This window comes from Panthera leo, chromosome B1, assembly GCF_018350215.1.
Source record: "Panthera leo isolate Ple1 chromosome B1, P.leo_Ple1_pat1.1, whole genome shotgun sequence".
NCBI lineage: Eukaryota > Metazoa > Chordata > Mammalia > Carnivora > Felidae > Panthera > Panthera leo.
The window spans coordinates 141,188,987-141,216,985 of NC_056682.1; the positions used below are offsets into that span (position 1 = coordinate 141,188,987).

Here is a 27,999-nt window from a genome sequence, read left to right on the forward strand (position 1 = left end):
AATTCTCCAAGCAGTCAATGACAGAGTAAGCAGCTACCTGTGGCCATGGGCCCTTTGAACTTGGCTGTGTACTTAAGGAGCACGCCATGCTCTGGAGGTTTCCGGAGCTCAAAGAAGAATTCTTCAGGTGCTATCTTGGTATCTCTTACTACCAGCTGAAGTCCTGCAGTCAGGAGACAAATCATATGACAGGATGTGGGTACGTTAAAAAAAACTCTATGCCCTGGGTGCCTGGGTGGCTCAGCTACTTATGTGTCCAACTTCAGCTCAGGTCATGATCTCACAGCTCGTGGGTTCAAGCCCTGTGTTGGGCTATGTGCTGACAGCTTGGAGCCTGGAGCCTGCTTTGGATTCTGTGTCTCCCCTCTCTGCCACTCCCCCGTTCTCTCTCTCTCTCTTTCTTCCTTTCTCTTTCTCTTTCTCTCTCTCAAAAATAATACACATTCAAAAAAATTTTTTTAACTGTATGCCCTGCATATATTACAGCCACAGGGCAGGCTGGAAGCCATGCTGTAGACAATCTGATGGCCATCAGAAGTCAGTGTTTAACTCCAATCAACCACAAAAGAGTGAAAATTGATAATACAGTCAATTCTCAAATTGCAAATAGTTAACTTACTTTTAAAAGTTAATTGATAAGTAGGTAGTTCTCAATTAAGAACACTTTTCATCTTCTATACAAATGAGGGCATGGAAACCAACATTAGGTCAGTCCTGATCTGCGGGGGTAGGTTTTCTTACAGAAAATGTTCCTAGAAACTGTTTTTGCTTTTCACTATTTATTCCCTTCTTTTTCTGAACCTACACAAGAACAAAATTGTTTTAACATCAGCTGCTATGGCCATGACAGAAGTGAGAAAGAGTAGGGTAGAAGTGACAGTCGGCTTGTTTAGAAATTGGATGATAATTAATTTCAGGCCAATACTCATGGGTAGAAACTGGTTGAGGATCTGTAGAGAACAGCTAACAAAACCACAACATACACTGTTTGCTTTTAAAATGTACTTAGTGAAAGAATAAAGAAAATCCTAAAAAGTAGGTACACTAATAGGTAAATAAAATCACATCCAAAATAACAGGGCCAACTCCTCACAACTTCTGAAGGTTACTATGATCTGTTGTTTCTCCTGTTTCTCTTTACTTTCCAAACAAGCACTTTTCTGCTCTCTACTCTCCTTTGTTAACTTTGTACTTTAGTGATGGCAACAAATCAAACTCCTGGAGTCTAGAAAATGAATTCTGTGTTGTATTCCATCACTGAACATTGACCTCTGAAGGGTTTATTTCCTTTTCTCTGTGCTGTTTCTATTTGCATGGAAATGGGCGGAGGGAAGGAAACAGGTGAGAATGCATGCACCTTTTGGAAGAGGAGGTCACTACTTTTTGGCAAGCATCAAGAGGTTTAAACAGGGACTGTGGCTGAATTATGGTTCCATTTCCAAAGGCATGTTTCTTTCAGGTTCAGTTCTTACCTATAGAAGAGCTGCCTCCTGGGCTGACCTCAAGCAGTGGAGCTGTGACCTGGAACACAGGCGGGTGCCGATCAGTGGGAAGCAAGTGAATGGTGAGGACCATCTCCGGACTTGTGTGATCTCCATCTGAAACTGGAAAGGACACACACACACACACACACACACACACACACACATCAACTTGTAGTCTGGTCACCATCAGGCTGCTTCCACAAACAGGTAGCCAGAAGCTTTTTTAGATTACCTTAACACCTTACAGAGATGCTTACAAATGGAAAAAGTAAGCAAGCAAGTAAGATACTGTGGGCTATTCTAACAAAGCTTTTTCTACTGGATAATGAAAAGGCTAAAGGACCATAATAACAAGTCATTCTAAGAAGCAAGTTTCACAACAAGGTGATATTGGTAAACACTAGGGGAAAGGAAAGTAACACAAAATCTGCACTCTTAGATGATGCTGGTAAAGACTTATATTTTTTATTTATGGAATTATTTTTTGACTCCTTCTCCTATTTCAGAAAAATATTTTCTTTCGAGTGATCTCATTTAGAAAAGACATGCCTATGTCTCCTTAGAAAAGAACTTTTTGAAAAAGATAGAAAATACCCATACAAGTTTCTCTAATGGCATTTGTTTGGAAGCAAGCAGACCCAGTTTTTTTTACCTGAACATTATACACAATGCAGTAAATGCAAGATACTTTTGCGAACAGAACAATGACTTCAAGATTTTATTTCCTTGGATTATCTGACATCCAAGTGAACACTGATCACCTGAAGGACACAAAGGCAGAGGTGCCTGGCCCTTGACTCTTCTTTCCCCTTTCTTACCTTACGACACCCTTGTGGGGCGCCTGGGTGGCTCATGTGGTTAAGAGTTCGAGTTCAGCTCAGGTCAAGATCTCGCAATTTGTGAGTTGGAGCCCTGCATGGAGCTCTCTGCTGTTATTGAGGAGCCTGCTTTGGATTCTCTGTCTCCCTCTCTCTCTCTGCTCCTCCCCTCCCCACAAAAATAAATAAACATTAAAAAATAAAAAATAAAAAATACCCTCTCTTCTCTAAAAGCCAGGTTTGGAAGAATATGTGTACTATCAGTTCACCAATGTGTTTATCTGTAGTGGCTAGTAAGGAAACTGTACTGTTGATTATTTGAAATGTGTAGTATGCTTTCATATGGGTTGGTTTCCTTCTTCCCTTTCTTCTAGACTTAGTAACAAGTCTGTAGGAATCTGACATCTACTTAAGCAAAGTAAAGCATTGCTCAGGGCCTCCTACTAATGACATTTGGGTTTTATATTTGCCTTTTCCTTGAGAACAGATCTAAAAGATATGGCTGGATTTTATAAGGTACAGAGCAGTCCAGAAATAGTCCTACTGAAGGCCAGGAGACATTACCCTTGTGACATGAAGGTTTCATGGTCCTGGTCATTCAGTTAAGTGTCACAATTATTGCCCCTGCTTCTTTGTTTATGCTCAATCTCCTCTCTGGATCATCAAAGATAGGGACAAATAATTCTTAACTTTGGAGAGTTTGGGGACAAACATAATGAACTTTTCCATAAATCTCAGTGGGTTCTGATTCTCTGAGGTCCCTGGAATCTAAGTTAAGAACACCTATGTTAAATAAAAATCATAGTTAAAAGATATAATTTTACTTTTTAAAATTGTTTTATGTTGATATCATTTTTTTTTTTTTAGAGAGAGAGAGAGCGAGCAAGTGGGAGGGAGGGGCAGAGGGAGAGACAGAGAATCTTAACCAGGCTCCATGCCCAGTGAAGAGTCTGACATGGGGCTCGATTCCATGACTCTGGGGTCATGACCTGAGTTGAAATCAAGAGTCAGACACAATTGACAGAGCCATCCAGGTGTCCCATACACTGACTCCATTTTTAAGTTGGGAGGGAACCTCAGGGAGCCTTCCACATCCTCACTTTTACAGAAGAGGGAAGGGGCCCTGAAACTTAAGAGCCTTGGTAATATCACACAGCTGTCAGTGTGACCAAGGTATATCCTTTTCTCTGTAAGTAAATGGAAGAAAGCTATTTTCTGGCACATATTTTATAACTAGAAAATATATCAAGAGGATTCAGAATTTTGTAAGCAAATATAAGAACTTATAATAAAAATGTTAGTAATTACAAGTCTAGGTGTCCCTTTGAGCAACATTTCTGATTTCTCTGAGAAACAGTCAAACTGCCTCTTAAGGTCAGATGCCTCCTGCAGGAACCATTTGCCTTGTGTATTTTCCTTGCTTAGGGCGGCTCTGCAGAGCACGTATGCTTATTTTGAAGCAGCCAGGTCAGGAATATCAACTTTCCTTCTCATCTTAGTTGATTAACCAAATGAGCTATTCTCCTTCATTCTACGGGTTAATATCAGGGCTTGGGCTTGTTGCCACCTTAGTTCATTATGTGCCTAATTTAAAATTTTCTCTCACAAAACCCTCCTAAAGGAGATAGCTTCCTTCCTACCAGTTTCCAGAAGTTTTTCTCCTTAAAAAAAAAGGGAACCTCTTACACCCTTCACAACAATTAACTCAAATGCATCATGGAGCTAAATGTAGAATGTAGTAATACTATAAGGCTCCTAGAAGACAATATAGGAGATAACTTAGAAATGACCTTGGGTGATGCCTCTTTAGATACAACACAAAACATATGATCCTTGAAAGAAATCATGGATAAGCTGGACTTCATTAAAATTAAAAACTTCTGCTCTGTGAACAATGTCAAGTGTATGAAAGGACAAGTCACAAATTGAAGAAAAAATATGCAAAAGACCCATGTGATAAAGGATTGTTATTCAAAATGTACAAAGAACTCATAAAACCCAACAATAAGAAAACGAACAGCCCGATTAAAAAATGGGCCAAAGACCTTAACAGACACCTCACCAAAGAAGATACAAGGATGGCAAATCACGTGAAAAGATGCCCTCATCATATGTCAGCAGAGACATGCAAATTAAAACAATAATAAGATGCCATTACATACCAATTAAAATGGCCAAAATCTGGAACACTGACAATACCAAATGCTGACAAAGATGTGGGTCAAAAAGAACTCTTATACATTGCTGGTGGGAATGCAAAATGGTACAGCCATTTTGGAAGACAGTTTGGCTTTTTTTTTTTTTAAACAAAACTAAATATATTCTTATCGTATGACACAGCACCTGCACTCTTTGGTATTTACCCAAAGTAGTTGAAAACTTAGGTCCAAAGACTGCACTCAGATGCAGATGTATTTACAATTGCTAAAACTTGGAAGCAACCAAAATGTCCTTTAGTAGATGAATGGATAAATAAATTGTGGTACCTCTAGACAATGGAATGTTATTCAGCACCAAAAAGAAATGAGCTACTAAGCCACGCAAAGACATGGAGGAACCTTAAATGTATATTGCTAAGTGACATAAGCCAATCTGAAAATACCACATTTTTTTTGTCCTAACTCTCCACATGGTTTTATTATTTTTTTTGATATGAAATTTATTGTCAAATTGGTTTCCATACAACACCCAGTGCTCATCCCTACAGGTGCCCTCCTCAATACTCATCATCCACCCTCCCCTCCCTCCCACCCCCCATCAACCCTCAGTTTGTTCTCAGTTTGTAAGAGTGTCTTATGTTTTGGCTCCCTCCCTCTCTAACTTTTTTTTTTCCTGCCCCTCCCCCATGGTCTTCTGTTAAGTTTCTCAGGATCCACATAAGAGTGAAAACATATGGTATCTGGAGTGTTGATGCATAGGGGCACTTGTACCCCAATATTTATAGCAGCACTTTCAACAATAGCCAAATTATGGAAAGAGCCTAAATGTCCATCAACTGATGAAAGGATAAAGAAATTTTGGCAATGAGAAAGAATGAAATATGGCCTTTTGTAGCAACGTGGATGGAACTGGAGAGTGTTATGCTAAGTGAAATAAGTCATACAGAAAAAATACCACATTTTATAGGATTCTCACTATATGACATTCTGGAAAAGACAAAACTATGAAAAGAAGAAGTGGTTGCTAAAGGAGGGAAGTAGGGAAGGGAGATGAATAGGAAGAGCATAGAGGATTCTTAGGGCAGTGAAAATACTCTATATGACATTATAATAATCCATTATAATAATGGATAAATGTCATTATTCACTGGCCAAAACCCAAAGAATGTACAATGCCAAGAATGAACCCAAACTATAGATTTCAGTTGATTATGATACATTAGTATAGGTTCAACCTTAGTAAAAAATCTACTGTTCTGATGAGTGATATTGACAATGGGAGAAGCTATGCTATGCATGTGTCGGGGCAGGGTGAGTAAGGGAAATCTCTGTACCTTACTCTCATTTTTTTGTAAACCTGAAACTGCTCTAAAAAATTAAAATTTTAAAATCATTTAAAAAAATTACTCAACCATATATATATATACGTATATATGTATGTATATATATATATATACATATACACATATATGTATATATATATACATATATACATATGTATATATATATATACACACACACACATATATATATATATGTATATAAAAGATACATATATACATATAGAAGAAAAAGCCTCAGGCAGAAACAAGATAAATTAATTTAAGGTCACCCCAACATCTATTTCCTCTAGTCTGTATGATAAGTTCAAGGATCATTTAACTTCAAGTCCCAGAGAAGTTAATAGTTAACCCCTTCACCTAATTAAGCTTTTGGGTAAAAGTTGAGGTTTGGAAACCAAATAGGCACACTATTACAATACTTGTTTTTCATGACCAACACATATGCAGCCCAGACTAAATTAAATATCTCATGCTCAGTGTCAGAAACATGTATTAAAATCTTTGCTCTACTGTTTACCAGGACTGGAAATCTAGGCGATTACTTACTCTATTGACCTGTAGTTTTCCCAGCTTTAAAATGCTAAACATAATACTTTAAAATGCTAAAAATAGTATTGTTATAAGGATTAAATTAGACAACTTGTACTGAAAATTGTTTTGTAAAATGTAAAATACTATATAATCTGTTGTATATTATTAATGATTGTATGAACTATCTAGAAGCTTATCACTGGAAATGAGCTGATACTGGATTCACATCAACAAATGACAAAATAGTCGAAAAAGAAATAAAAGGCATCTAAATTGGAAAGGAAGAAGTAAAACTGTCACTATTTGCAGATGGCACATTATATATAGAAAAACCTAGATGCCACCAAAAGAAATTATTAGAACTAATAAACAAATTTAGTAAAGTAATATGATACAAAATCAATATGCTAAAATCTGTTGCATTTCTATATCCTAATAATAAGCTATCAGAGATGTTCAGAAAATAATCCCATTTATAACTACATCAAAAAGAATGAAACACCTAGGAATAAATTTAACCAAGTAGGTGAAATATCTGTGCTCTGAACTATAAGATACTGATGAAAGAAACTGGAGAAGACATAATAAATGTAAGGATATTTCATGCTCATGGATTAGAAGAACTAATATTGTCAAAAGGTCCATAATACTCAAAGCAATCTACAGATTCTAAGCAATCCCATCAAATTTCCAAAGGCATTTTCCACAGAAATAGGACCAATTATTCTAATTTTGTATGAAACTATAAAAGACCCCAAAAAGACAAAGCAATCTTGAGAAAGAAAAACAAAGCTGAAGGCATCATGCTCTCTCATTCCGAATTGTATTACAATGCCACAGTAATCAAAACAGCATAACATTGGCACAAAAATAGATCAACAGAATCAACAGAGATCAACAGTATAGAATAGAGAGCCCAGAAATAAACTTACATATATACAGTCAATTAATTTATGACAAAGGGGCCACAAATATACAATGAAAAGGACAGTCTCTTCAATAAATTGTGTTGGGAAAATTGGACAGCCACATGCAAATGAAGGAAACTCTACCATTATCTTATACCCCCCACACAAAATAACTCAATATGGATTAAACACTTGCATGTAAGACCTGAAACTATAAAACTCTTGGAAGAAAACAAAGGTGGAAGCTCTTTGATGCTGGCCTTGGTGATGATTTTTTGGGATTTGAAACCAAAAGCAAAGGCACCAAAAGCAAACATAAACAAGTGGGACTACATCACACTAAAAAGTTTCTGCACAGCAAAGAAAACCATCAACAAAACGAAAAGGCAAAGTACCAAATGGGAGAAGATATTTGCAAATTATGTATCTGATAAGGGGTTAATATCCGAAACATATAAAGAACTCATAAAACTCAATAGCCCCAAACCCAACAATCCAATTAAAAAATAGGCAGAATACCTGAATAGTCATTTTTCTAAAGACATAGAGATGGACAACAGGTACATGAAAAAATGCTCATCATCACCAATCATCAGGGAAATGCAAACCAAAACCACAAGGAGATATCACCTCACATATGTTAGAATGACTATTATCCAAAGGGCAAGAAATAACAGTGTGGGCTAGGATGTGGAGAAAAGAGAACCTTGTGCACTGTGGATGGGAATATAAACTAGTACAGGCTCTATGGAAAATAGTTCAAAGTTTCCACAAAAAATTAAAAGAGAAATACCTCATTATCCAGCAATCCATTTCTGGGTATTTATCCAAAGAAAATGAAAACACTAACTTGAAAAGAGATATGCACCCCATGATTATTGCAGCACTATTAACAATAGCCATGACATGAAGCAGCCTAAGTGTCCATTTAACAAATGGATAAAGAAAAGGTAGTATATATATGCAATGAAATATTATTCAGTCATAAAAAAGGAGAAACTCTTGCCATTTGCAATGACATGGACAGACCTTAAGGGCATTATGCTAAATGAAATAGGTCAGACAGAGAAAAGACAACCACCATATGATCTCACTGATTTGTGGGATCTAAAATAAACAAACCAGCAAATAAACAAAAAACAAAAAACCCAAGCTCCTAGCTAGAGGACAAATTGCTGGTTGTCAGAGGTGGGGTGGGGGCGGGGTATGAAATGAGTGAAGGGAGCCAAAAGGGACAAACTTCTAGTTATAAAAAAAGTCATGGGCATGTAATGTACAGCATGGCAACTACAGTTAATAATTCAGTATAGCATATTTGAAAGTTTCAAAGACAGTAAATGTAAAAGTTATACTAACAAGAAAAAATAATTTGTAATTATTTATGGTGACTGATGTTAACCAGATGTACTGTTGTGATCACTTCGCAATATATACAAATACTGAATCATTCTGCTGTACACCTGAAACTAATATATTATATATCAATTTGTTATGTGTCTTATGTCAATTCAATCTCAATTAAAAAAACAAAAAACAATGATACAACAATGAAATTTACAACAAGTAAAAATCACAACACGTGTGATTTTTAACCCTCAAAAAAGGAAAGAAAGTCTGGGAGTTTGAGGGAGATGACTTTCTCTCTAACCAAAATTTATCCTACACGAAATATAATAGGACAGACATACGGATGGTTGATTCCAATGGAATAGTCAAACCCACCTAAACAGCAATTTCAGGATTCCAGCCAACCATCCTCATACCGGATCTAAACAAGAAAGCTTGTCCCTGTGTTGCTCCTCATAGATGCCAGGTCTGACTGTGCTTCTGCTTACTGGCACTCACCTTCTACTGCATTGTGAACTAAAGCTGGAATGCTGGGGTCTTCTACACACAGCTTTCATTTCCCTCCAGCAGCAAGGCATTCAATGAAAGGCTCAATTCAAGACTATATACAACCACTGCCCATTAGCTGAGTGTCACAGAGGAATGACTGTGCCAACCATTGTTCTGGGAGCTTTACATATATGCAATTATTAGTTATTGTCCCCACTGATGAGTGAGGCATTCAGGCATAGAGAGGTTAAGAAACTTTCCCAGAGTAGGCTGACCCTCGGGGCAGCCTCGAATCCAGAGGCTAACCTCTTAACCACTATTACCTCTCTTTAATAGATATTGGGATTGGTTGAAATGGGGCTTGAACAACACTAATCTTTCGGATATTTGATGGATTACTTTTTCTATGAATACAAAGTTACACTATTACTATTTAGTCATGTGATCATTTCAGAAAAACTTGTCTTATGTAACTTTTAAGGAGTTCTTAGAAAATAATGCAAGTAATGATGAAGGGAACAAAAAGAAAGGACTAATAAGGAAAGGAAAATTCCATTTTCTAATAAAATTGCTATTAAAATCTTCACCTGTGAAGTGAAATTTCACCGATTCAGGGAGACCTGAAAGAACAGAAAAGAGAAAATCAGTGTACTAAGCATTTTGGGATCAGAAATAGATGGAGAAGGTACAAAATATGGGGCAGAGGTTAGAAAAGGAAAGGATGTTTTAATCTAAATTATTATGGTTTAAGGAAAGATCACCCGGTCTTTTGTTAATATTATGTTGAATTTAATGGTGCCATCGCTAATTTTAAGTAACAAAAAGAACTGTAGAGTAGAATAATTTTATATCCCAGTAGTTAGAGTGATTTATAATACATTCATTCAGATTCCATTTTATCAGTACATAAAATCCTACAAATCAGTGAATGTGGGTAATGTCGTATATCACTGACAAGGCTCTTTGGTGGGTCAATTCCATCGTAGAATTGAGTGATGCCAGGGACATTGATTTACACATTGTAATGATGTGAGAGATTTATCTCATGGCATTTATCCCATAGATTACATAGGACAGGACTCTGTTCTCACTAAAAAGGCTTTAGGAACTTAGGCAAGTATAATAGGTATGGAAATAACTTCAACCATGGTTGACATGTTTTCTTTCCCCCTACTCCCAGGATATTTTGAGTTTCTTTGTAAAGTAGGTCTTGTCAAGTTAGAGAACCATGAACATTTTAATGGGCTATTAGTTATCCAGTTACTAAACACTGGGGATATTCCCTAGAGAAGAGGCCTATGCTCACGCTTAAATATTTTCAATATAATTGAAGAGTTAATCATTTTCTGGACAATTGCATTTAACATAAATAATGGAAAATATTATTTTAAATGTTTGCCATGATTTAAAATGTAACTCTAAAATTATTTAACCCGTGTTCAACTTACCATAGGAAATCACCAGCTGTTCTGTATGAATAAAGCTACTATATAAAAATAATATTCCATATTAATCATGTTATGTGGCACATACATCTTAAAGATCATAAGGAAACAGCATTCAAGATTTTTAGAATCATTCCAGATTCTATACAATACAGAAGTATTTACAAAACTCCTGCATTCTACTCAGCAGCTTTGATTACTGGGTCAAGGGGACAGATGAGGGATAGCAAAGATTAACTATCATGACTAGGTGGTAGGGCACAAAATGGCTCAAATTAGAAATTCAGCTATTCTTTCATTCAGTTTTCTCTTCCTTTAAAAAAGGTGGCTTCTATCAAATCCCAGCCCCAAATGTTGACTGCATTCTCCATTCCTGCATGGGACTTTCTCTGAGGTAGTAGGGGATGCTTCTCCCTAGATTCCTCTTACCCGCAGCCCATCCACCTGTGGCCTCCTCCTCAAATCCACTCACATCACTGTAGTCAAAGAGTTCCTTATAAAAAGCTATCTCCCCAGATCTTAAAACCTCCACTGTGTTCCTATTGTTCTTGGGATAAAGATCCCAAGGCTTATAGGGCCTCTAAGGTCTGTCCTCTATCTCTTCCTCCAGACTCATCCTTGTTCTGCTGTTCCGGACACATTGACCTTTTTTTTTTTTTTTTTTAAGCCCCAGAATGCCACATTCTCTCCCTCTCCAGGGCCTCTTCACATGGAGTGTATGGCCTTCCTTTGGAAGTGTTCTCCCAATATCCCAACATGCACATTTAGGCTAATTAGCATCCACACGTCCCTCCACTGTCAATGCCTCCCTGAGTCAGCCACCATTGAACCCTCAGTATAGGTCAGTCTTGTCACTTCTAATTCCACCACTGAACATTTCTTCTTTCTATCCAGAGCTCTTCTCTTAGTCTACAATTAAACATTCATTACTGGGATTATTTCTCAAATTCTGTCTCCATACATAGATCCCAAAACTCAGCAAGAACAGGATTCATGTCTCTTTTTGCTCACCACTATATCTCCAAGACCCCACTGTATGTGATTGACACATAGGAGGTACAAATAAAGTTTCACTGAAAGCATTCCTGCATGCATGAATAAGAAAAATAATGACAAACTGAGCCCCAACTACATATTGGTCTACAAGTCTCAAGCTATTTTGAACAGCTATAAAGCAGTGTCACTAAACTGTCCAGAAGGACAACAGGAAGAGTTAGGGAGAAACTGCCATGAAGATCTACAAAGAGCAGTTTGAGTGCCTCAAAATAGAGAGGAAGGCATTACCAGTGAAGGAGAAGGCCATGATTTCCTGGAGATGAGGAGCTGCAGGGGGAGGACGGTACATGATTTTTCCCTGGTTAATATCTTCTTGCGTGAAATACCGGATTGGAGAGTGAGGCTGGTCCCTGTGTTCGATGATCCCTGGGGAGGAAGAGACTCAGAGTGAGCATGAACAGTAATTCTGATGGTTGACTGAATGACCAGAGCCATAAAGCTGCCTTTCCCACTGATGGGAGTCTTTTATACTTCAAGAACAATTGCTCTCTAGTTTCTCTTGTCATACCATTCTCCAAGCATTCAGGAAAAGAGTGAATCTAAAACCCAAATAGACTTTAATGGCATCTTTTAAAAAATGTTTAACTGAAGTATAATTGACATACAATATGATATTAGTTTCAGTGTACAACTTAGTGATTTGGCAATTATAGACATTATGAAATGCTCCCCACAATTAAGTATAGTTACCATCTATCACTATACAAAGTTATTACAATATTATTGACTATATTCCCTATGCTGTTGTTTTCATCCTGTGACTTATTTATTTTATAACTGGAAGTTTGTGCCTCTTAATCCCCTTTACCTATTTTTCCCATCACCCTACCTACCTCCCCTCTGGAAACTACCAGTTTATTCTTTGTATTTATGAGTCTGTTTGTGTTTGTTTGTTCATTTGTTTTATTTTTTAGATTCACACATAAATAAAGAGCATATGGTATTTGTCTTTCTCTGTCTGACTTATTTCACTTAGTATGATACCCTCTAGGTCCATCCATGTTGTGATGAATGGTAAGATTTCATTCTTCTATGGATGAGTAACATAACATTCCAGTGTGTGTGTGTGTGTGTGTGTGTGTGTGTGTATACATATCACATCTTCTTTATTCACCTATTGATGGACACCAAGGTTGTGTCTCTATCTTAGCTATTGTAAATAATGGTGCAATAATTATAAGGGTGCATATATCTTTTTGAATTAGAGTTTTTGTTTTCCTTGGGTAAACACCCAGAAATGCAATGATTGCATATAGTAGTTCTATATGATCAGGACATATTTAATTTTTTTGAGAAACCACCAGCGTAAATTGGTGACTGCACCAATTTACATTCCCACCACCAGTGCCCAAGGCTTCTCTTTTCTCCATATCCTCGCCAATACTCGTAATGTCTTACCTTTTTGATACTAGCTATCCTGACTTGTGTGAGGTGATATCTCATTGTGGTTTTGGTTTGCATTTCCCTGATGCTTAGTGATGCTGAACATCTTCTCATGGGTGAAACCCAAATAGATTCTTGACTAGGATTCATTGACTATAAACAATAGTAAGATGTAAATTACTGCCCCTAATATAACTCAGACTAGGTAATTCTCCACAAGTCATAGACATTGTACCATAATTACAAGATTCTCTTAATTGAGTTTAAGTTCAAAGGTCAAGGTTGCTGAGAAAATGACATAGACTGGTCTCCTGGTTAGGCTATAATGAGAACTTTCTCAATTTATGCCTTTTCTTCAGAAATACCTCAGTTTCTGTGATAATCTTTGGCAACAGTAACATGGATCATGACTATTCTAAGAATTGGATTTGCAATTATTATTCTGCTTGTGATAATGCTTTAGGGGCTAAAAAATTTTCCTATCATTTCTAAATTTCTCAGGTATAAAAATAATGCTGCTATGATCACCTTTCATGTCCTATCAACACTTTGAAAGAAGGACACATGTGAGAGTTGGTGTTGAACTAACTCAAGTTATGAGGGTCTGAGAGACCCATGCCATTCTCCAGAAGACAGCCCCGGCTGCTGGATGGAGAGAACTGTACCTTCTACCCTGGCAATGTAGGGAGAACAGCTCTTGCTGTGACTTAGCAGGTTTTAAAAAAAGTGAAGGATGACTTTTAAGAGTTTAATTTCTCTGGATTTTATCAAAAGGGTAATAAAATTTAATTTTTTATTTCTCCTGGGAGATTTGATGATGTGAAAAGACTTTCATCTAGGGCAGTGGTTGGTCTTGGGAAGGCAGAATTTGCCTTAACAGAAGCTAATCTCCTCTCCATGAGGGACAGCCACACTTCTGTTAGGGATAGGCTTATTAGTTAAGCCCGAAAGTAAGAAATCTAAAGGATGAAGACAGATGGCAGGGGCTTACCTTTCCTCTGACTATAGTTCCACATTTTCATTTTTCCCCATGGGTGAAGAGTAGCTTACCCAAATGGGAAAGGAATGGACTATGTATGGTTCAGCCCCTTCTGTGCTTTCTGGCAGAGCTCCTTGTCCTGAGCACATGCTCATTCTGGTCTGTTCACCTATCGTAACTTCACTGGGGCAGGATCTGTCCCTACAGACAGTGCTTGTCTGTCCAGTTCTGCCTGTATATGAGAGGGCACACTCAACCCAGTGACTGAGATTATATGCACACCATGTTCTCCAGCACAACTCTGTCATACCAATGCTGACACATTCATCCCCATCTGTCTGACCACAGTGTCTCTCTCTCAATTGGTCTTAAATTCAGAACAGGGGAGCAAAGGTATGAATAACTGTCACTCCTTAAATCCTCAACAAGTATATGCAGACAAAACTTCAGAGCTTTGAAGATAAGTCAACCATTAGATAACAACAGCATCACTCAAAAGATCATTTACTGTACATCTTACCTTGATTTGGATGCAGAGGTAAAGTGATATTATATATAATCTTTCCGCTTGGTCTCTCAGAGTTTACAAAAGAGAGGGAATGAGGCTGAATCACAGTCAGGCCATCTTCCCGAGCCTAAACAAAGTTTAAGGAGGAAGAAGAGCAAATGGTGTGATGAAAACAAAAGCCAGAGGGGGAAAAAAAAGCCTTATTAAAAAAGCAAAAGGAAAAAGCAAAACAAACAAACAAACAAAACAAAACAAAGGACCTCATTTTGGGCTTTTAAATTAATCACACACAGCAAAATTTTCTCTGAAAGTTCAGAAGAAGGATGTGGTATCTTGCACTGCAGATCTGTCTTGGCGTTAAGAACCTCCCAGGGTTATAGAACCTTCTTCTGGTTCTCTTGTACCCCAACTCTCCTCTCCCCTGCACTCTGCCAGGTTTGTGTCGGTGCATGTTGTAGGAGTCTCAATATGATCACTTTTCCCTAGTTTTGGAACTCATAGTGGTACATATTTGAAAATGGGGACACCTGGGTGGCTCAGTCCATTAAGCATTTGACTCTTGGTTCAAGTCATGATCTCATGGTTCGTGAGATCAACCCCACGTTTGGGCTTTGCACTGACAGCACAGAGTCTACTTGGGATTCTCTCTCTCCCTTTCTCTATGCCTCTCCTCTGTGTGTGCATGCACACACACATTCTCATTCTCTCTCTCTCTCTCTCTCAAAATAAACAAAAGAAAAAAAAAGAAAATGAGCCATCACAACTGGCTACTCTGCTATTCTGCTCTTCACAGCTGGGTCACTACATCTTTGCTCCTCTAACTTAATGAGCTAAGGTTGTATCTGGTAAGAAGCCCTCCCTAATCCCCCCCAGCTTTGCTAATGGGAACTGTGACCCAAACATCCATCCTTCCTTCCTTCCTTCCTTCCTTCCTTCCTTCCTTCCTTCCTTTTTCTTCCCTTTTCTCCCTCCCACTCTCCCTCCCTTTCCTTTCCTTTCCTTTCCTTTCCTTTCCTTTCCTTTCCTTTCCTTTCCTTTCCTTTCCCCTCCCCTTTCCTCCCCTCCCCTCCCCTTTCCTCTCCTCCCCTCTCCTTCCTTCCTTCCTTCCTTCCTTCCAACAGTGGTAGCTTCAAAGGCCCAAAGATGAACTCACCTCAGACACCAAAGGAGTCTCATTATTTGAATTCAGAGATTTAACAATTATCTATTAAAGCACATAAAAATAGTCAATGTTTTCTTTGTCTCCATTGCACTATTCAAAAGAACTAGCTATTGCTTTTGGGGTATTTCTCAATACCCAACAAAGGGGTCGAGCAAAATTAATCAAAAGACCAATGTGTACATATTTTTTACTGTCCATTCACCTGTGTACAGCCATAACCCATCAATAGTGACAACGCTCAAAAAAAGAAAAAAGGGAAAAGAAAGAGATTTTGAATCTCATGACCAGGTATAACAGTGAGTTGGGGACAGCAGCAAAAACACAGAGTGGAGATGAGAAAAGGGAAAAGTGTGTGAGCATGGGCCCCTTGCCTGGGTCACATATGCTGTTAACAAAACAGAACAAAAATATCCGGCTCATTGCAGGCTCTTCCTAACTGACCCCTGAAGGGTTAGAGTTTGACATGCTCTCCTGCTCTTTGAAGCTCTGCTTCTTGAAGAAGGAATTTCCCCATTTAGGAAAGGATTAAGTTGGGCTCAGTAATTCTCATGGAGGAGGGCGTGGTAGTCTTCCTTTTAACCGTGAAAAGATTGAAGGTTGCAGTTGCTTTTTAAGTGTCCTGAAGGCACGCATGTCCTGGGGAGAGGCAGCTTTGCAGGTTAGGACAACCCTCCTAGAGTAAAGAGTCATATTTCAGGCCACTGCTCAGGTCTGGAATGTAATGAGCAAGGAAAATAAGAATTACAAATAGCAGCTGGTCTCTCACCCTAAAATAAAACAAGTAAGGACAACAAATTAAAAATATATGCTCCATGTAAGGTGTTTACAGCCCATGCCTGTGTGCACACACCCATAAATGTATACATGTGTGGGCGCAGCAACATGGGCACAGAAGTGTAGACTCAGCACATTGTTCAGTACTATTTGCCACCTTTTAATCTCAAAACCATCAGGATAACTGAATGTTCTCAGAGTAGTAGGAGATATTTTTGAAAATCTAGATGTCCCTAAAATAAAGCAATAAGAGGGAACGGAATAGGAGCATGGCTAAAGGGAAATATATTCCAGCCAAGATGACAGATAATTTATTATGGAATTTATTGTTACTATTTCCCTACTAATAGAAATAGGAACTAGGTAGAAAAAGGAAGAATTCGATTTTCTGAAGAAAGCAATATTGAGTCTGAGATATATCAAAGTATAATCAATTTTAATATTGGCTATTTGGAATGTTCAATATTTATCAATTAAACATAGTAAGAAATGAAAGATTAAATTTTATGGAAATCATTACAGAAGACACATTTTTATTAAGATATCTGTCAACAAAAGATTACAGAATAATGGTTTTCATAATACCCATATTGCGTCTGAATATATCTAGAATCCAATTGCTTCTCCCCACTGCCAGCACCCTGTTGGGAGCCACAATTTCTCACCTGGATCATCACCAGGACAGCCTCCCTATTGCTCTCTTGCCCCACCTACCGTGTATTTCAACACAACAGTCAGCCAGGGAAGATTAGACCCTTGCTGCCCAAAACCCAGTAATGGCTCTCCATTTTGCTCTGAAAAAAAGCAAAGTCCCTACAATGGCCTGTGAGGACCTTGTAAGGTCTGCCCCAACTCCTCCCTCTGCCCCTCTCTCTGCTGCCCCCAACACACACACTTGACACATCAGTGAGTTTGACCAGATGACTGTCATTTTCACTCACTCTGCTCCAGCCATGCTGGCTACCTTGCTGTTCCTTGAACATCTAAGCACATTCCCAACTGGATGTCTCTGAACACATGGTTCCCTGGGCCTGGAATGCCTTTCCCTCAGGTGTCTGCTGGGCTATCTCCCTCACCTCCTGCAAGTCTTTCTTTAAACATCATTGTCCTAATAAAGCTCACCTCATTTAGAACTGTAACCTGGGTTTCTCCTGTTCCCACCACATTTCTGATCCCTCGACCTAGATCTACTTTTTGTTTTACCATAATACTTTCACTAACATACAACATATGAGTTACTTATTATTTTGTTTATTACTTATTGTCTATTCTCTCCTGACCTGCCAAGAGAATGGAAACTCCATGAGAACGTGGATTTTTGTTTGTTCATGGACAGATCCCAAGCACCTAGCACATGGCACATGGAAGTGCTTGATAACAATTTGTTGAGTGGATGAAAAATATCATTAGGAAAAGATTAAGCTAAGAAATAAAATAATGAAAATATTTTTGTAACAACTTAATTAAAAAAATATTTTCCATGGTCTTGCAATGTCATCTAAATAATTAGAGGGCCAAAACATTTTAACATGTAAGTCTTAGCAAAGTATATGTGACTTAAATCTTTAAAAATCCCTAAGTCAGGATTTATAAACAACATTATCATTTCAGCCTCCATTAAAAGCAAGACCACTTTCCCATGTTGACTGTCATAAAACCAAAGCAGCAATGCTCATGGCTGGCCTGAGAAATTATGAGGATGAGATGAGTAAAATGGAGGTTTTACAAGAAGCCATCTTCTCACATAGTTTAGTTCGGACAAAATTAATTCATTCACATATTCATGTGGAAAATATTTAGTAAGAACCTAATATGGGAAGGTACCGAGCAAAGAACTGTGGCAGATGTAAGATGAATCAGATATAGATTCTTTCCTTAAGGATTTCCAGTTTTTAGTGAGGGAAGTTCATAAATAGCTCCACTGTACAAACTGCTAAGTAGCTTGAAAGGCTCAGATAAAGCACAGTAGGAATTCCAAGGATAAAGAAACATTTCTAGAAATTGCAGATAATGATTTTATTAGTGTTTGAAGGGTCTCAAGAAAAAACACGGACACATAAGCCCGCAGCCAGAAAACAAATACAGCATGCCTAGACTTGAGTCTACACGACAAGGGATCAGCTGTTCCAACTGAATCCTTGCTAACCCCAATAAGAGTGGTTTTAAGAGACCTCTTGTTACAGCAATCACTGGAAACAAATGGAACTAGAAAGACTTGTTCGAGGCCTTTTTCTTAGGTCGTGACCTTGGGAAACCCAACTCTGAGTAGCACAACCATTTGAAAAAAGGAAGTAAAAAATATTCTGTCTTTCACATTAAGAGATAAAAGAATTTTCTTCCCCCTTAAGAGAGGAAATGGAAATAGGATGTTCAAAGTGTGTGTACGCATGTGCATACACATATGATTAAATTATTTGAATTTGAAAGTGATACAGTTTAGGGAGTCATTAGCTATGTGAAAATAGGTCTGAAAATGATTCATTTAGTCAACAAATATTTACTAAGCAGCTACTTTCTATAAGCCATTGTGCTAGATGCTGGGGAAGATACCAAGATTAATTAGTCAAAGATTTTGCCCTTAAAGATCTTCTAAGTCAAGTAGTGGATGATTAGTTGGAAGACTGAACTGATATAAATCTATTAACTTATTTGCTGAATCTCACACTGTGCTATGCTATTATTGGTAAATATGCGTGTTTACAGATCTCCCTGCCCAAATATGATATATATCCCAAATATACATATCTCACATGTTTATATATATATATGTATATATATGTGTATGTGTGTGTATGTATGTATATACATATATAAACATACATACACACACACATATATCTTATAATATTATACATATATGTATACATCTTATATATGTATGTATGCACATACATCTGGTGGAACATCACAAACAAAATTCTAAGGATCTTATATTTGATGAAGGAGAGTATTACAGAAAGGCCACAGAACAAATTTCCATTTAGGCAGGTATTTGTTTATGTTGCTTTTCACTCTATATGATCTCCCTGCGGAATCTCAGGCCCAAGGATTAAACCACTACCCACCATTAATGATTCTCAGAGGTTTATCTCCCACCGAGAATATGTTTTGCCAGCCCTTAATAGGCACACATTTTATAAGCACATCCCAAACTGAACTCATCATATCTTCCACCTCTCCCCCTTGCCCTGAAGTCCCCATACATTCCTAATCTTTATGAATGGCATCTTTACATATTCAGCAACTGGGCTGTTTTGCTCTCTTCCTATATCTAATTAACCACTATGTCTCTAAATATCTTTTAATCTCTATTTTTTTTTTTTACCATCTTAACCACTTTAGGTGCACAGTATAGTAGTGTTCACTATATATGTATCATTGTGGAACAGATTTCTAGAACTTTTTCATCTTACAAAACTGAAACTCTATATCCACTGAACAAAAACAATTCCTCTTTGCCCTCTCCCTACCTCTACCCCCTCCCACCTCTGCAGGGGCAACTACCATTCCACTTTCTGTCTCAAAAAGTTTTACTACTTTAGATAGCTCATATAAGTAGAATCGTACAGTATCTGTCCTTTTGTGACTGGCTTATTTCACTTTGGATAATGTCCTTAAGGTTCATACATATTGCAGCATGGCAGGATTTCCTTCTTCTTTAAGATTGAATAATATTCCATTGTTGTGTATACCATATTTTCTCTATGCATTTATCTGCTGGAGGGCATTTAGGATGCTTCTGCCTCTGAGCCATTAGGAATAATGCTGCAATGTACATGGGTGTGCCAGTATCTCTTTGAGATCTCACTAACTGTTAATGTTCATCGCCACTGCACGTGGTACATGCCACTAACTCTTCATGTTCTAGATGACTGCAACAGCCTATTTCTTGACCAATTTGTTCTCTGTTTGGACCCCATGTGGGTGTTCTTTACCCTACAGCCAGAATGATCTTCCTAAATTGAAAATCTGATCATGCCCCCTCTCTGCTATGAATTCTTCAACATCCTACTTGCCCCAACAGCCTCTCAGAACAAAATGGAAACTCTTCATCTTATCTGTAAGATCCTCTATGATCTGACTCTCATTTCTTGTTTCTTTTTCACCTAGAGATTTATGCTCTGGCCAACTGAACTCTCTGTAATTCCTCAAACATGTCATGTTCTCCTGTTTCTCCAACTTTTTTCACCTGCTGCTCATCTGCCTCAAACGAATTTCCCCATATTTGCAGTCTAGATAAATGGGGTTTCAAGTAGGGTGAGCAGAGCAGAAGCAACAGTATCACCCGGAAACTTGTTGGAAAGGCAAAGTCTCAGCCCTGTACTAGACCTACTGAACCAGAAAACTCTGGGGTGGGCTCCAGCAATCTGTGATTTAACAAACTGTATAGGTGATCCCAATGCAGGCTGAAGTTGAGACCATGCTCTAGACATAATTTACACGTCAACCAACTCAGTTCACCTCCAAGAGGAAGCTTCGATGACCTCCCCCATGCCTTACCAAACTACGTGTCTCCTTATTTGCTTCAATATTGTGACTCTGCTTGCATATCACATCATGGCATTTATCGCTATATTCTCATTGCTTACTTACTTGCGTGTTTTAGACTCTAATTTCCACACTGAACTTCCAATATGTTCCACAGCACTTGGGATAACTTAGGGGCCCAAAAGTGTTTATTTGAATGATTGATTGATTGGAGAGGTGGACTCCTACCCTTAAACACATATATGAATATACCATATATTTATTTAGCATATATATATATATATATATATATATATATATATATATATTCATAGTGTATTTACAAATATGTATAAAACTTGTGTGCTTAGATGAGTCTAAGTCACGGAATAGAAAATGTCTTTTTATCACAGATTATAAGTATATCCTATAGTAATGGCTCTCATTAATATCATAAGAATTTCAAACTGTATGTTTTAAGGGATAAAGAGTGAGCTAATCACATTTTACAGTAAACTCACCTTTGTGATATCCTAAATTACACGGGACAGATCTAATTTACAAACATGCAACCTGAGACCCTAAAGGTTAAGTAACTTGAGAAGTCTCTAGAGTCCACAACAACATAGTGGGAATGGCGCCATCTTCATTGGCTCCTGGCCCATTTTTTCCCTCTAAACTCCAAACAACAGTGCATTAGCATTTGGCAAGCAATGCATATGCACATTTTTCTTTACACTTTAGAGAAAATTCTGATCCAAGTTCCTTCAGTCAGAATGATGAATTATAGACTTCATAGTGCTGCTGAATTATGATTTCTTTAAATTATGGTTTATGGTGGAAATGCCGATACCAGCTATTCATTAAAAACTTTCTGTTTCCCCCTTTATGTCTCTGTCATGCCCCAGACCCATAATTTCTAAAACTATAGCTGCTCTCTTTGTTGTGGCTCAGGGCTGATACACTGCTTTGGGGTGTAATTATGTGGGTGCTAACTAAAATGTGAATCCTTAATGATTAATTTATAAGGTCTTATATGCTTGTGGCTCTGTCTAGAACAGGGGTTCTGGCATTACATATCCACTGGATATAGGGTTACAGTGGAGTTACTAATTGTCTGAACTAAGCTTCATGTACTAATTTAGCTGTCACCTTGCTTCAAACTTTTCCACATGCCCACACTCCTTCCTACACGGCACACGAGAACTTCTGCGATCTAGCTCACGAACCTCCACATCCTCACTACTCCTCCTCTGCCTCCCTAATTTCTCGGGTCTTACTGAACTATTTGCAGTTTACCCAACCATCATATTGTTTTTCACCTCTGTGTCTTTGCATGTGCTGTTCTTAAATCTGGAAGTGCTCTTTACCATCACTCTCCATTCCTCCCAACCTGCCCCCCAAACTTTCACTTAGATAACTGCTACTTATTTGTTTGGATTCAGCAAAGACATCACCTTCTCCAGGAAACTTTTATGATAAAAAAACAAAAACAAAAAGACTTCTAATAGGGCTTCTAAAATATAGAGTGGCAGTTTCTCCAACTAGATGGAGACATAACTGACTGAACAATTATACCCAAACGGTATTGATTAAATCTATACTACCCTGAAACTCCTTCCAACTACTATGACCATCTGGATGCTGTAAAAAGGACAGAAGCAATGGATGGGAGGTTGAGGTGGATTCCATGTAACCTTACTTTCGCTCTGGAATTTTAGGTTTCTTTTTCAAGTCAATGAGAAATGTGACATCAGGGCTGGTTATTGTTGGCCCCAGTGTCTGCGTTCTGAGCCAGGCATTTGCCAGATACAAAAGCAGGACACTCCTTCAAACCCATCAGCATGCCTCCTCCAAGTGGAAACCACAGGCCGTCCCACCCAACTCACGGTCATATGGAGAGATGCTCCCAGAGAGAGTTTAGGTGCGTCAGGTGTCTGTGGTAAGATCGCGATGTTGAATATGCGGCTCTCGAGATGCGTGTGGGCTTCTGTGGCACTGGACACCTGAAAAGAAATGTCATGCTGGTGAGCCTCTTGTCCTCAGTTCGGCAGAGTATGTTTGTGCATGTTTGTTTTTCCTCCTTTAAACCATCTGTCTTTAAATTCTATGTGCTCTTGCATTTTCATTTTCATTTTGCTCTTCATATTTTAATATTAATGTTTTCCTGATTACAAAAAATGTAATCATTTTAGGCAGTTCTAAAAATGCAGGGATATCCAAATGAGAAATAAAAAAAAAATCTAGAACGTCACTAAGTAGAAAGAGTAGTTCTTAACCTATTGATGCATTTCAGGTTAATATATTTTCTATGTGTATGTGAAACTTTATATGCGATTATGTGCTCTCTAAATTTTATTTTATTTTATTTTTATATTTTATTAAAATTAAAAAAGATTTTTTAATGTTTTTATTTATTTTTGAGACAGAGAGAGGCAGAGCATGAGCAGGGGAGGGGCAGAGAGAGAGGGAGACACAGAATCTGAGCTGTCAGCACAGAGCCCGATGCAGGGCTCGAGTTCATGCACTGTGAGATCATGACCTGAGCTGAAGTCGCATGCTTAACTGACTGAGCCACCCAGGCGCCCCTCCAAATTTTAATCTAACATAATACTATGATGTTTTGTTATATCATTACTCATTCTTGAAAACATAATTTTTGATAGCTACATGTCTCATTACGAGCATATTTAACACATGTTCTATATGGGACTTTTTATTCTACTTCTTCAATTTTTTCCCAGCACAGATATGTACACCTAGATTAGAAATGATAAATCTCAGCTTCATCATCATAAGGTGTAATTAATAACAATTACAATTAGAATAGTAGTCACAAAATGGGGCGCCTGGGTGGCTCAGTTGGTTGAGCATCCAGCTTCGGCTCAGGTCATGATCTCACGGCTCGTGAGTTGGAGCCCTGCGTTGGGCTGTGTGCTGACAGCTCAGAGCCTGGAGCCTGCTTTGGATTCTGTGTCTCCTTTCTCTCTGCCCCTAACCCACTCACATTCTGTCTCTGTCTCTCTCAAAAATAAATAAACATTAAAAAAAATTTAGAATAGTGGTCACAAAATCAACGTTTTCTTGCTTCAAAAACGCTAAAAAAATTATGCTTTGCCTACTCAGCTAGCTCCTCCCCTCCCCCAATGCTTCTAAGCTGCCCGCTTAAACTCCCTCTCTCTGTTTTCTGTTCTACTTTAGGCTTGTCACAAGAGTTGCTAAGGCCTGTATGGTCACGTGTAGTTGCATTAATTCCAGATGAGAGGGGGCAGGGTTCTGTCAATTCTAAGGAAAAAGGCAGGAATGGCAGTCTTTTCTTTATGTCTTCTGAAGTTGTGCCCAACAGAAAAACCGTCTTCTCGGTATCTTGATCACATCAGATGCCTGGAGATCAAGTTTCAGAATATCTTCTTCAAAATCTATGGGATTTTCTTTAAATATCCCCAGTAGTGACAGTATATCATTCTTTGGTGTGTTTTCAAGAAGATACCTTATAGTGCGTCATTACAAGTAATAGTAATGAAACAGCTATAATTTGCTGAGCATCTCCCATGGGCTTAGCACTATACTACCTACTTTTCAAAAGTTCTCTTACCACTTACAAAGTTGATATTATCTCCTATTTTACGACGAGGAAATGGAAGGTCAAATAAGTTAAGCAAGATATCACAGTCATAAAGTCAATAAGGGTCAGTATTCAAACAGGTCGGAAGGTTCATGATCTTCCTACTGACCAAGATGGCTCAATTTGGAAGCTTTCAAAACTTAGAAGAGGGGAAAATATACTTTATCTCTTGAAGAAAAAGAATGGAACACTGCACAGGTAGTGAAATGTGGACACATTACTAAGCAAGGGAATCAATTCTAGCTTCCTTAGTAAAGATATTGGTATGAAATATGTTGGTCTTTTCATACCACATCCCCTAAGGCTGTTTCAACGTGCTCTGAATACACCAAAACCAGAGTCCCTTCCCATGCCCCAAGTGACGCAAATGTGCGTGCTTTCTTTTCACTATGCCATGCTCTATTTTTAAATGCCACTTGCATTACATAAATCCCAAGTTTTACGTGCAAAGTAACAGATGGCATGCCTTGATGGCTCATGACAGCACATCAACATTAAAATGGAATTAAATCCATGCAACTCATTGTATTGCATTTTCTGCTTTAAAGAAAGAAAAAAGAAGGGAAGAAAGAGAGGAATCATTAGAACAGCATCTTTTTTAGTTTAATTCTTTTAGGGACACTAAAATGATGAATGAGAGAAGTTTCAGCCATTTGTTTCAGTACATAGCTACAGTGTCTGTGTCATTTCAAATCAAAATATGAGGTAAGCCTATAAAACAATGAGACTTTAAAAGCACACCCAACTTTTTTATATCCAGGAGAACATAATCTCAGAGAGTTGTTTCACGCTTGCAATAAAGATGCTGTCAGTGTTGAAAATGCACTTTTTGGAATGCCTTCAGAGGGAGTTCACAAATCATGTAAGAAAACTGAGCTTGTTACTTCATAATTGCTCCGTTTTAACAAAAAATAATTACTACTCTTCTTACCAGACATGACTCTGACTGACTTTTGGCTCTTTGGTTATTTTTTAAAATCAGCTTCCAAAGAATGATATACTGTCACTACTGGGGATATTTAAAGAAAATCCCATAGATTTTGAAGAAGATCTCAAGTAGGAGTTCTAAACACATCATGAGTAAAATGTGTGAAGACTCTCTAAAGGGAACCACTTTCTAAGTAATAATGTTCAACTGGATGTCTTAAAGTCCAGTGAGTTTGTTTTAAAAAAAAAAAAGAGTAACTCTTGCTTTTTTATACCCATTTGGTAACCAAGTTGGAAAAGCAATCGAATATCATTTTTTGAGGACTGCAGAGTTCCCTGGTGCTAAACATGAAAACGTTAACTTGGGCAAAGGGCACATGAGGCTTGCTCACACATTGGACCTACAGTGTGCTCGGTATAATCTCATTCTAATGGTTTCCAAGTTTCTTTCAATCTGCTCCCTGGAAAAGCACATCTTTTACACAATATAAATTAGGCAATAAAGATGTGTGCACCAGGCATCAGGAGGAGAATGGATGGTAATTTTAACAAGGTAAGCTATTGTGGCAGTTTATCCCCAACTGGATTCCTAGACAAAGGAAAAGTCTTAAACTCAGAGGGACTGTGACTCGGCTTTGGCTGATCATTACGAGTGCTTCTTTATATTTTCTCTGACACTTTCCCAAATTCCTTTCTGTACCTATGTTTAAACACTCTTTCTCAAAGTTTCTCATTCCTTTGCACTTTTATTCAATTCTTTATTTCCAAATTGCCCTTGACATAGGTTTGTCTAATTCTATTGGTCTTTCCAAAGATTCAGGTTTTGCATTCATTATCAATTCTCACATTTTATACTGAATCAATTCCTCTGCTTATCTCTATGAATTCCTTCCTTAGGTTTCCCTTGTGGTTCTCTACCTTCATTTAGCCCATTTATTTTCATGCTTTTTGCTCAATAATAAGAGCTTAAGGCAATCAATTTTCTTCTGAGTATTATTTTGTCCACATCATTTAAGTTTTGATAAGTTATTTCCTCCTCATCTTTTTAGAACTTGTAATTATTTAGGAGACTTTTAAAAATTCTAAATGGTTTGAATTTTCTGTTTACCTCTTTATTATTAATTTCTAATTATATTTGATAATTGCCAGACAACGTGCCCAGGATAATTTCTTGTTCTTTAATTTATTGACAGCCTCCTTACGGTCTGTTTGTCTTAGTTTGCTCAGGCTACTATAACAAAAACACCATAAACTGAGTGGCTTATAAACAAAAGGAATTTATTTCTTGCAGTTCTGGAGACTAGAAGTCTGGATCAGGGGGCCAGCATGGTGGGGTTCTGGGTTGCAGACCACCAACTTATTGCGTACCCATGGTGGAGAGCACGGAAGGGGAGCAAGCTATCTTGTGACTCCCATAAGAGTACTAATCCCATTCATGAGAGCAGAGCTCTCATGACTTCATCTAATCCTAATCACCTACCAAAGGTCTCATACCCATACACCATTGAATGGGGAGGGGGTAGGATTTCAAAATATGAATCTCAGGGGGACACAAACATTTAGTCTACAGCACTGGTATGTGACCAATCTTTATCAATGATAGCAACGAACCCACACATAGTGATAGTATTGTACGTGTATGTACTAACTCATTAAATCCTCATATAGTTCTATTTTACAGATGATAAAAATGAAACACAAGGATTTTGCCAAAGTAATCTTCCCAAAATTGTATAGCTAGTGCAAGGTAAAACTGAAATATGAACCCACTGGGTTTGGCTGCTAAGTCTATGCTCTTATCATAAGATGGTAAATGTTCCAAAAACATTTGAAAAAAGAAATATTTTTTCCTCCATATGGCATTTTAATATTTTGAAAACATTTTTTTTCTAAACACTTCAGCCATTATCTATTATAAACTCTTTGCTGTGGAATGAGTCTGTAGAGATAGTCTAAGACTGAATCAGCAGGTTAAAAAAATCTCTCAGTGCTACGAATTACATTTGTTCTTCCCCCAAATGTGATTTCCAGGCAACATAGAAAATGACCTGATTATTTAAAATAATGATGATGAAAAATAAATTAAATAAATAAAATAAAATAAAATAAAATAATAAAATAAAATAAAATAAAATAAAATAAAATAAAATAAAATAAAAATAATGGTGATGATTTTTCTCAGACCATCCTGACATCAGAAAAGTCAGCAGTAGAGGGTACCTGAAAGCGGAAGGAGTCACTCTGGGCTGGGACTCCCGAGTGCCTGTACCACACAATGCCTTCATTGATGTCTTGTTGGGTGAAGGTGCTGGTGGGGGTTGCTGTTCTCCCATCAGGCAGGTGCTGCCCTTCCTCCGCGGGGCTGTCTGCAGGCATATCAACCAGAAGGACCATCTCTCCTAGGAAAGCCACATCGTTAGTGAGGATCTCCCGTAAAAGTAAAAGTCAGTCAGAGCTCTCATCTCCTTTTCTACTACAATTTTTTTTCAACAGAAATTATGTACTTTTGTATTTTTATCTAAGGTGAAGGAAAGGAGGTTAACACAGAATTCAATAGACATCTTTGAATTCACCTTCACACACAGAATTCCCAC

General features: G+C 37.9%; 1 protein-coding gene across 3 annotated transcripts in view; it reads right to left on the minus strand.

Moving 5' to 3' along the window:
• FRAS1 (Fraser extracellular matrix complex subunit 1) overlaps positions 1-27,999 on the minus strand; it is a 429,297-nt gene that overhangs the window by 97,968 nt on the left and 303,330 nt on the right. For 2 of the 3 annotated variants that reach the window (XM_042936114.1, XM_042936117.1), the window contains exons 31-37: positions 27,626-27,804; positions 22,743-22,859; positions 14,463-14,577; positions 11,809-11,946; positions 9,667-9,699; positions 1,473-1,604; positions 38-163 (exon numbers count right to left, since the gene is read on the minus strand). In XM_042936114.1, the coding sequence (XP_042792048.1) occupies positions 38-163; positions 1,473-1,604; positions 9,667-9,699; positions 11,809-11,946; positions 14,463-14,577; positions 22,743-22,859; positions 27,626-27,804 (840 nt within the window). The remainder of the gene's footprint in view (positions 1-37; positions 164-1,472; positions 1,605-9,666; positions 9,700-11,808; positions 11,947-14,462; positions 14,578-22,742; positions 22,860-27,625; positions 27,805-27,999) is intronic. The other variant, XM_042936116.1, reaches the window with a different exon arrangement.